At 44.0% G+C, this 10,939-nt stretch overlaps 1 protein-coding gene across 3 annotated transcripts in view; it reads right to left on the bottom strand.

Annotated features, from left to right (window-relative positions):
• The window catches only part of COPG2 (COPI coat complex subunit gamma 2), a 21,045-nt gene extending 10,841 nt beyond the window's left edge, over window positions 1-10,204 (bottom strand). For 2 of the 3 annotated variants that reach the window (XM_040545630.1, XM_040545645.1), the window contains exons 1-11: window positions 10,101-10,204; window positions 8,686-8,738; window positions 7,947-8,027; window positions 7,040-7,111; window positions 5,881-5,960; window positions 5,012-5,087; window positions 4,511-4,603; window positions 3,255-3,341; window positions 2,050-2,207; window positions 1,236-1,369; window positions 429-496 (exon numbers count right to left, since the gene is read on the bottom strand). In XM_040545630.1, coding sequence (XP_040401564.1) covers window positions 429-496; window positions 1,236-1,369; window positions 2,050-2,207; window positions 3,255-3,341; window positions 4,511-4,603; window positions 5,012-5,087; window positions 5,881-5,960; window positions 7,040-7,111; window positions 7,947-8,027; window positions 8,686-8,738; window positions 10,101-10,137 — 939 coding nt within the window. In that variant the 5' untranslated portion in view covers window positions 10,138-10,204. Of the gene's footprint in view, window positions 1-428; window positions 497-1,235; window positions 1,370-2,049; window positions 2,208-3,254; window positions 3,342-4,510; window positions 4,604-5,011; window positions 5,088-5,880; window positions 5,961-7,039; window positions 7,112-7,946; window positions 8,028-8,685; window positions 8,739-10,078 lie in introns of all 3 variants that reach the window. The other variant, XM_040545638.1, reaches the window with a different exon arrangement.
• Between the last annotated feature and the right edge of the window lie 735 nt (window positions 10,205-10,939).

Below are 10,939 nucleotides of genomic sequence, written 5' to 3' on the forward strand. Positions count from 1 at the left end.
AAAGTTACAGCTCATGAGTTTGACAGTCACATAACGTGACCCACGTCTTGCTCTACTTCTGGTGTAGCGTGCTGCTCTGAAACCAGAACGTTATTTCCTTCGCACACGCCCTATCCACACTTCTCACAGCATTAAATATCTGGGGCTCTGCTTCCCTATACAGCTGAGAGCTCACAAGTTATCCAGCTACAGCCTGTTATAGCCCTGTGGTCTAGAAATAAGCAAAAAGAGCTTCAGTGAAGAAAAGATTTTTTGTCACCCCAGGAAATTTGGCACAGAAAAGCCAATCCTCCAACACAGAGTATTTTGGAATACAGTAATCACACCAGCAGTTGCTGGTTTAGGTGACACACCATTAGGCACTGAAGTCTGGCTTCCTCTGATGCTCAGAGACTTAGGCTTGTTTAGAAGATCTTGGAAGCACTCACTTTATTAAGGGTCCGTACAGCTGCGTATCTCAAGACAGGTTTGGGAGAACTGCAGAAAAGCTGCAGCACTGAAAATAAAGAATCAAGAGAAGTAAGCGATGGCAAAATACTACAGAGAAGAGACTGCTTAACAAAAACTGGCTCCCAGTACTGCCCCTCCAGGCACCCGGAATGTCTGAGGAGCAGAAGATGAGAGTCCTTATGCCCATACCAGATGAGGAAAGGGAAGTTGCCTTGTGCCAGCACTTTGATACTGAGAGGTGCAAATAGCAGAGTCAGAAATCACCACAGCAGAAAACCAAATGTGGTCTCTTTCAAAAAAAAGGGAGTGGAGAGGGAAGTCTGAGGTATCCCCATTCAACTATGCAGATGGCACGCTAAGCATCCGTGCAGCTCTATTAATAACTGATGTCTACTTTCAACAGCTAATTAAGATCAACAGTGAATTTAAAAAAAAGCTTGTTTTTCACCTTATAACAACAATAGGCTGTCTGTATAGCAGTTAGTGACACATCTTTACTATCTCCTGTCCAAGTTCTCCTCTGCCTTCCTCCCACCTTCCCTTCCTGCAGCTGGAAAAGGGCAGGCATCACCCTGTGCCACCTCTCCTGTCCCTTCTGTAAAGCTCTGGATGAAGAGGAAAAAGGGATCAAGTTGTTTCCCAGCCAGAAGCCCCCTAAATCTGGGAACAATCAGAAAATTTAGGTTTTGAGTCCAGTACTCCAGTTATGCTGTACTGTCTCTATATCGTGTTTTACCGCCCTTTCTTTCAGCCATGTCAGCAGGACACAGGGCTCTCGGACCAACCTGAAACAGCAGGTGCCAGCTCCCTCGCTGTGCAGTTTGGCAGGTGGATGATTGCAGAAGCAGCTTCATAAATAACCATTTCGTGCTTATTCCGCAGACAGCTCTCAATGAAGTCGAAGAGTGGACTTTCATGTCTACAAAGAGATGACATTTCACGTTGTGATGCTGAACTACACGCAATCATTGACGCTGTATTTCTGAGAACTTGGCCGAAAGCACAGTTAGTGCCCTGGGTCTCATGTTTCTGACGCTGCCGAACTCCTATTTGAGCAATAAGTTTCCTATTTACTACTTTTTTATTCTTTTTTAATTTATCTTCTACAAGCCAGAACTCCCGCACTCTTACAAATACTTTATGGTTAATCATGTATCACGCACCACTAACAAAAATTTTCACTGACAAAAAATTTCATCAGGAGGTTAATTTCTCAGATAACTCCTCTGCTAGTATGAGATCAGAATAGAGTTCCTTTTGTTTGTATCACCGTAATATAGATAGATCCGTACTGAGTTTGAAAGACAACGAAGTAGGCAAAGTACAGAACACTCCTCTCCTCCAGATTATTCTGCAGTTTTAGTTGTACTCTAAAGTGAGTTCTGGTGTGGTGCCAAAACAAAAACACACAAAACTCACCACACAACTACCAGACAAACTGCTACTCAGTTCAGCCTAGCATTCTGCTTTTACCTGCGCTTCATTTTTAACACTACAGCTCTGTGTGTAGACTTCCACATACTTAAAAAAAAAAATCCGAGCTACTGTTTACCTCAAACTACCATTAATTTTGTAATTCACACCTTGCTCCTTACTCACCCCTCTTCAGATTCCTTCAGGAGTTTGCTTGCAATTCGGATCAGCATGCAGTACGCAAACTGGGATTTCAGTCCGGACTTTGTGAACTTATTCAGCATTTTGGTAACTGCGAGGCGATCATTTTTTCTAAGGTGATAGAGCAGCCCCAGAGCGTGGTACTATTAGATCAGAAACAGATGTGCACAGGAACACATGAGGATATTAAATGCATAATGCAGTTGGAAAAGGCAGATTATCAGCCCTCTGTGTCTTACAATTGCTGTTTCCTAGCAGAAGTACCTTTTAATCTCAAATGATCTGAGTTTCCTGACAAATAACAAAGACCTGCTGTACTTCCTTTCCTTTCCCGCCTACCCTCAAGAAAGCCTCAATACATTTTTAAAGATCAAAGGAGTCATGAAGTTAGTTTACTTCATTTTCTCCCCATTAAACACCAGAACTTCTAAGGCTTCGGCTTAACTATGATACACAGTAGCACTTGCTTTTCTAGTATACTTAATATCCACGGTACCCCAAGCCCTTCAAATCATAGTTGACCACACAAAAATCCTTGAGACATTTATGTTTAAAGTACAAAGGAACATTTCCAATTTCTTGCAGTGTTTTTTTCTTGTTTTGTTTTGTGTTTTTTTTTTTTCCATGAGACTGATTCACAGTAAAGCTTAATGAAGCTGCTAACTGGACAGAAACAAAGCTGGTATTGTAGATTTGCTTCTGATTGTTAGTCTTAAATAAATACTGTCATTTCCATAACTGTTCGGAATATTTATACAAAGATTTTCCTAATATGGCTATCACAGATATTTGGGCTATTCCCTGCGGTCCTGCAATAACTGGCGAATTTTGTGAAGGCCAAGACAAAAGATACTGGTATTCTGGAAAGCAGCGAGATTTGTGAAAACTCAGATTCGAAGCCCTCCTCCCGCAATACCTACTGTGAAACCTGTCAGTAGCATTCCAGCCATCAAAAGACCCGCAGGGAAAGTGCGGAGGATTGCACTAAAGAGCCACTTATTAATTGTCTTGCACTGGGATTGTGGAGAAATTTATGGTTTTTGAAACTGTGGAATCATTTCCCTCAAAACAAAAGAATAAGGAAAAATGAGTACCAGTTCCTTTTTCTAAGTTATTATAAGAACTTCCAGAACACCATTAAAACCCTGTAGCTTGTTGACAGCTTCCTGGGGCAGCCCCCCAAAACATACCTGTACCATAATGTTGTCACTAGAAGCTGCTTCTTGAGCTTCGTTGATCCACCGTTTGACTACATCGTAACTGATCTTCATCATGTGCTGGAAGAAGCCACAAATTGAGACTGCAAACAAGCTGATAGCAGAAGCACCGTGAAGTACCATGAGCCTTGTTTTTCAGTTTCACTACTTCAAGACCATCTACTGCTTTATTGCATGCTACTGGTAACGAAGAATAACTCCCAGATATGTATTTAGGACACGTACAATAACTCCCAAGTTACATAACAGGACACCTGTTTCAATAAAGCGAGAAGTAACTCTGAGATTTTGTTTATGTCCAAACCAGACAGAAGACAAACCCAGGGCAATCCATCTACCTGCTGCTAGTTCAGGAGGAGCCCTTCAGTTGTCAGTATTAATACAGCTTCGCTTGCACCCTCGGGGTCTTGCACAAGCCCTACTCTACCCTATCAGCTAAACTTCTTCGCTCCTGTTTTTTATTTATTTATTTCCCAGTGCAACCAGTCTTGTTATCCTACGCACCTATAAACCACTGTTTTTCTTGCATCTCAGTCTCAGACCACCATGTTTTCACTTGCATTTTCTCCCTTTAATAAAAATACTAAATTAACAAGGTCTTTTCCAGCCTTTTCTTGTAAACAATGGAGAGAAAATACACAGCAAACTTCTTCACCTGGCCCCCCTACTAGATATTAGCAAAAATAATCTTGAATTGAAGTTGTACCAGGGCAGCAATTTCAATGATGTGGGTTTTACACAGCACAAAGCCGGCTGCTTTTACTTTCTGTTGCATAACTTAAATGTTCTTTCAGTCATCGGTGCTAATTCTTTCCCAACACAGAGCAGGCTGCTTTTACTTACTCTCAGCAAAACGATAAGCACTTCTATGGCCGTCAGTGTGCTTGACGTTTAAAAAGAAAGACAAGTCCCTCCCCAGACAAATCAATGTTCTACATTAACTACACGCAGAGATGACCAAGCACTTTGTGCTTGAGCGGTACGACCAAAGTACTTTAAAACAAGAGAAGATCGAGGAAGGAGACAGAGAGACTACTTGAGACAAAGGAAACTCCATTGCTGCTGTTTATGTCTATTTTCCAGCGAGAAGACAAAGAGGAGTCCTATCAAAGGAAAGGGAGATGAAGAAAGAACAAAACAAAAGCCAAGCAAAGCTGCACATGCAGCGGACTAGCCTTCCCAGCCACAACACAAGGCACAGATTTACAACAATTTACTGCTGTACTTACTAAGGAAGACACCAGTGCAGAACTAGACACACTGGGGACTTTGTCCACAATGGCTTGCTTCATGTATCTCTCGATGGCTTGTAACATCGTACCCTGTGAGAAGAGGGGGAGAGAAAGCATTGATGCTCAACCCCTGGAGGTAAAGTATAAACGCTAAGACAAAAACAAATGCACAACATATTCAAAAAGCCCTCAGAAGGATGCCTCACCTAATTCTAAAAACACAAGGGAAACATCAGTGCCCGCTCCTGAAGATTCAGTGACACAAAGCCCACAGCAAGGCAGTCTCAGAGCAGAAACCAGAACTCCAAAGCTCCTGATTTTTAACTCCATCTTTACAGCGCCACAGCTCCAGAGCCTCTACATCAGCACAGGGCTTCGGAGCAGTCCTCCCTGAAGTGGAAGTTCCCTTTCTACTCTAAGAAAGCACCCTGCTACAGAGTAGTTAATTTGATTTTAAATACACTTTTCATCTCTCCAACAGAAGCGTTTTGTACCTACATCAGTGATCCTGCACAGTGCTCTGATGGCCGGGCCTCGGTATACGTCTTCCTTCCCTGTCATGTCTTTGGTCAAACTGAAATAATCAAGGACAACCTGTTAACACTTCTCTAGTGTCAATCCTTTTGCAACACTCCACTCCATCTCATTTACCTATCCTTCAAGCTGTTACCACATAACTGCCAAGATACAGTAGAAACAATTTAATAATCAGCTATTTGAAAATTATTAACATCGGATTCTATAGAAATAGAGAGCATTACACAGATATGTAGTCCATAACATTGCTCAGCCATAGAGCCGGTTTATTTAGCACAGCCATTCTTCTTTCTACCTCATAAAATTTCATTTGCTGAACAGCTTCAATCGACAAAACCAAATTCTCTTAGCAAAAACCGTACCTCTGGAATTTGTTCTCACAACAACTGTCACTTCTACTCTGTAGTGATAAAAATTGACAGTTCAGTGCTGGAAGGAGCAGAGTTTTGCTCTGTTTTCCGTAATTGTTCTCACAGCAAAGCGAAACAGAAACCACAGGTTCAAAACATCAGACAAACAAGCAAGACAAATCAGCTTCAAAACATCAAGAAAAGCAAAAGCATCAGCACCAATAAGGTGGAAGAAAAAAGAAAACACAAAAAAGTAACAACCTATTAATAAAGTGTATATAAGTTTTTTGTTTGTTTTTAAAGGAAAGCATAACAACACAGGAGGAAGAAATTAACACTTCATATGTGGCATGGAACAACTTGTTTTCCCTTGCTGTATCCTTGCACAATTACAAAAAACCCTAGTGGTTAAAACAAACATGTCAAAATGTAGCTAATTATTTCAGAGCTCTGATAGGGTAGCTGCAGAAAAGGCTGTACCTGCTTGTGACAATGATGACATCCTCAGAAATATTGGCCATCTCTTTGATAGTAAGGTAACACATGCGTCTAAGGGTTTGCTGTGAAAACAAATTGCAGAAAACCATTAAACTCACAGGCAATTATGAGTGAACACTCCCTACAAGTTTTAGGAGTAAACCAGACACGGTACGCCCTCTTCCCTACGTCCATACAAAGTCATAAGCACACAAGTAAAACCCTGATTGAAAACTGGACACTGCTCTTACCTCCTACTATCAAACAAACAAATCAGGAAACAACTAAGAGATGTCTTACAAAATGATAGGACTAACGGAAAGAAAATCTGTGTGTTGTTTATGAGCGAAGTGGTACACCAAGTCTACAAGCAGAAACCTCACAATTACCAGCCAAATGCTTTAAAACTTCCTCTTTTATTGCAAAAGAAGAACAGAGATATGCAAAGAGCACTGCCATTTTAATTCTTTGAAAGCAAATGACGTTTTTGCACTAGAAAATAATCTTTCTACAATATGGATATGGGAGAGGTCACAAAACACGTTGTGCTTCCAAAATGTTCAGTCTGTCTTTTGACAGTTACACACGGAACTCTCTTCAGACAAGTCCCCCCAAAACTGAAGTGCTAGCTCATTTTAACCAACGTGAATGAAATCCAACCCATGAAGCACGTTCTGCTAAGTTCTACACCCTCCGCAGAAGAGACCAGGAAAGGACTTTACATCGGGCAAAATCCAAAGTTTAATCCAGCATTTTTAGGATGTTGTCATGTCTCTATTGCATGCTGATTAACAAATACAGCGAGTCGTGCTAGGGAATAGAACCACCTAAGCTACAAGCAACTTCTTAACTTTTGTTTTGAGAGCTGATTATTTGCAAGCGTAAAAAACATTCAAAGCATTATACCGATTGGTATACTAAGCCTTCCTGTCATTATTCACATTCTTTACAAGAGGAATTCAAAATAAACCACCAAAAGCAACCTGCAGAAGGAGCTGCGTGTTGCTGCAGTCATTTCAGTCATTTGTTTCCAAACAGTGAATTGCCTTCAGCAAGTGGTTTGCTCACCTCACCCTCCTCCCACAGCCCAGCACTCAGCTGCTTTGTAATTACTGCAAACAAAAACCAGGGAGGCAGAAAGCGTTAAACGCCAGGCACTTACATCATTAGACTGAAACAACCTAGTCATTGCGAAAAAAGCTTCTGTGGCTTCAGTGGTTCCAAAGTGTTCACCCTGAAAAGAGAATACGAGAAGTGAGAGGAAAAATAATCCTATCGTTATCCAGTAGCCTCCACCTTAGTCCCTACCTCTAGCACCTACTCACATCCCAACACTCTCTTCTTTCAAGACTTTTTCCTCATGTGAGGAGCAGTCCCTCCCTCACCTTGTTTCCAGGGAGTAAGGCCATCACTGGCACCGTCACCCACTTGGCTTCAGTGAGCGCCACCCGCAGCTGTACAGCGCCACAACAGTCGGCCCTGTAACCTCTGGTCCCTCTTCTGAGGTTACTGTGTCAGCAGCTGGCTTTGCACCACGCTTCTTAACCACACAGATGCCCTTGCTTGAAGAGGCACCTACTCGAAGACGACTGGTGCTAATGAAGAGCGAGCAGCACAGGTCATCCCAACCAGCAGTAACCCTGTGTCAAATACCGCCTGGCTCAGGCCACGCAGGCAGGAAACTTTTGTGGTTACCCAGCGTAAAATTCCTTTCCTTACCACGCTTCCAATTTCCCCACAAACAAAATGACGCCTTATTCTCTTATCTCAACTCAGTTATTCCTACTTTAGGCAGGCAACCACAAATGACTCTTAATTGCTCAACAACAGTGAACACAGACCAAACAGCAGCTCGCACTTGGCACTCGAAAAAAGATTTAAAAGCTTCAGGGACATAGACATACCTCACCTTAGTCAGAAAGGGACACACAATACTATAGCATAAGCACTCTATTTCTTAAAACCTACCTCCTGAGTCTGACAGGAGTTATAAAACCTCTTTCACAACGAAGGTTACCAGAAATAAGCCTTGGGAACACGCACTCTGGCTGGCAAGAAATGATCGTTACCTGGTTCAGCAAGTAAAGGATCTTGGTAAGTATGTGCAGGCATCTTCGTGGGTTTATGGGGGTCTCATTAAAGATACGCGCCTGCAAGCAGAGCACAAATACTGTATTACACTATAATCCAACACTAACAATTTGTCCTTACCATAAAAACTAAAGCAGTTTGCTTTCAACCGAGCAGCTTATAACTTCGTTATTATTCTGAAGTATGTCCCAGTGAACATATTTTTGATGTCCAGTTCAAGTGTGGTTGATTTGCTGGATGGGCAGCAATCTCAACAAGAGACAATGACTCAGTTTACCATTTGGTACTAACTAAATAATTTAAAATAAAAGCATATCTATAAAATTTCAACTCCGTTCTTTCCATAGCATCTGTACCCCAAGCATTACTTCGTACTAACCTGTGGGAACAGAAAATTGAAATTAAGTTCCTTCTTGTTGCTGTCTGTGCCCCAAAAGTATCTTATTTAATCACACATTCACCTCACTACTTGGAGGAACACAAAGAGAAACAGGAAGACCCATAACAGAGTATATCGAATGAGAATAGGAAACCAGGCAGGGCATCTCTTCAGAAAGCTCTAATTGCCATATGCAAAAAACTCATATAGTTTAATTAACTCTGATTTTAAATCAGCTATCCAAACTTCGCTGTTCACATTGCCTGCCAGTTGCACTGCAATTTCTCCTCAAGCTGCTAATTCCTCCCAATCAGAAAGGGTTAAGGTACTGTTCATACCTCCTGCAGCACAGCGCTCTTCTCCAAATGCTGGAAAGGATTAGAGCCACTACCTGGACAACAAGAGAGACCTCTCAGTTAAAGAAACACATTCGTCACAAACGACAACAATAAAAGCAACAGAAGCGTACATGCAGGACCAGCTCCTAAACTTCACAAAAACACCTCGATGCTACAATGACACTCCTCTTTGAATAACTGATGTTCCCCATCAACAGCTGTGAATCCAATTCCTTAAGCTGTATATTCAGAGGTACAGGAAAAAATGGGTGACAGGCTTTAAACATAGCTGGAGGGTGAGGGAGAAAACTATTAACTACTGAGGTAGTTAATAACAGTCATTTTATATAAAGCTATTTGTTCTTTTTCTTCCTAGTCCCCTTACTTTATTCCTTCAGGCACAGAGAGCACCGAACACAGCAGGATGGGGCTGCTGATCGGGATCCGAAAAACAAGCACACCACTAAGCAGGGCTACTCAGCAAACTCCACAATCAGCCTGGCTACGGCACATCACAAAACCACAGATCCGAGACTCATCTCCGTGCCGTAACTTCGCAACCTTTCAGCCACCCAAATTATGGGGCTGGGAAGTTATTTAGTGGCTAAAACCAAAATCTGCAGGAAGACTTCAAAAATATTTGGGGGCAGAGGGAGACAATGGATAGACAATGGGATAGGTCATGGCATGAGGCTCATATCCATCTCTTGTCCATTTCGACTCCTGTGCACCATTTGGAGAACCAGAACTATGCCAACTATTGCACATCTGGTACCCAATACAGTTTGAATCTCTGCTGGAAAGCGGAGGGAAGCCTTTAGTTTCAGAGGCGGTTAAGAGGGCCATCTTCTCTTTGAGATTTCTGAAGAGCGCTGATGTTTAACTCTGAGCTTAACTCTTCACTCTGAAGGCATTTAACTTCTTGGAGATGGCAATTCTCTGCGGGCAGCACGCTGACAGCAAAAACACCCCTCAGAACCCCTGCTGCACACACACAGACCCCTTCAAACCCTGCTCTTGACCCTTTTCCTCCCATAAGCACCTTTTAACGTTTAATTCTTCCATCCCTCAGCCCTCACACCCCCAGCAGAGGAAAACTGAGACCGGCACGAGAACCGACCCCACCGCCCGCTGCTCGGGGCCTGTAACGGGGCAGCCTCAGGGCAGCACCAGCAGCTCCCTGCCCCCCGAGCCCCGACCTGCGCCTCAGGGGCTCCTCACCCCCTGAGGTGCCCGACCGCGGCCCCCCGAGCCCCCAAACGGCCGCAGCCGGGCAGGGGCTGGGGCCCGGCGAGAGGAGAGCCGGTAACGGTGGCACGGGGAAACCCAATCCCCTCAGCTCGCACGGCCCCGGAGCTCCTCAGAGCCGCTCCCTCAGGAACCCGCCGCCCACCCCCGCTGCCGCCCCGCCGGACCGGGCTCCTCGTCCTTCTTGTCCGCCTTCTTCAACATGGCGCCGCCACCGCCGCCGCCTCAGCGGCGGCTCCCGCCCCCTCTCCCCCTGCCGCCTCGCAGCCTGCGATCTGATTGGCTCATGGGGATGCCACTCAAGGCTCTTAGCCTTTCAGGGCCTTTCGTCGCTCCGAGCCACGCCCCCTCCCTGCTGCGGAGGGGTCGGGGCAGGGACTGAGCTCCTCGCTCCCCCCCCAAGTCTTAAAGGAGCCGCGGCGCCATTTTGTGAGGGGGTGTTGGACCCCCCCCCGACTGACAGATAGACGGACAAACAAACCAAACAAATATCTGAGCCCCTCAACAAAATAACGAACGCACATTTTAGCCAGATACTCTCATAAAGGGGCTTGGAGTTGCCTGAGGTGTTTCAGCAGCCATCTCAGCGTGCCCTTGCTTCACCCTGTGCACTGATTCCCTCTGCCCCGTCCCTTCTAAAAATAATAAAGCTGAAAATGGAGTGGTCATAAATCATTAATACCTCTGCAAGGGCTTTCTGAATGATGTGGCGCAAATGGCCTCTCTCCTGGCTGGAAATGAGGAGACATTTCTTCTCACAAAAAGCGGTCAGGCATTGGAAGGGGTTGCTCAGGGAGGTGATGGAGTCAAACAAAAACAAAAACAAAACAAAAACAAACAAACAAAAAACAAGACAAAACAAACAAACAAACAAAAAAAAAACAGAAATTAGGATCCCCCCTATCATGGCACCCTTTCCAACAGCGATGGCCAATGTGTGAGGCAACAGAGAGGTTTCTTGGGCGCCAAGTGCCACCAAGCCATCTGGTGGCCATCATCCTTTTTG

Source organism: Cygnus olor, chromosome 1 (genome assembly GCF_009769625.2).
Source record: "Cygnus olor isolate bCygOlo1 chromosome 1, bCygOlo1.pri.v2, whole genome shotgun sequence".
Taxonomy (NCBI): domain Eukaryota; kingdom Metazoa; phylum Chordata; class Aves; order Anseriformes; family Anatidae; genus Cygnus; species Cygnus olor.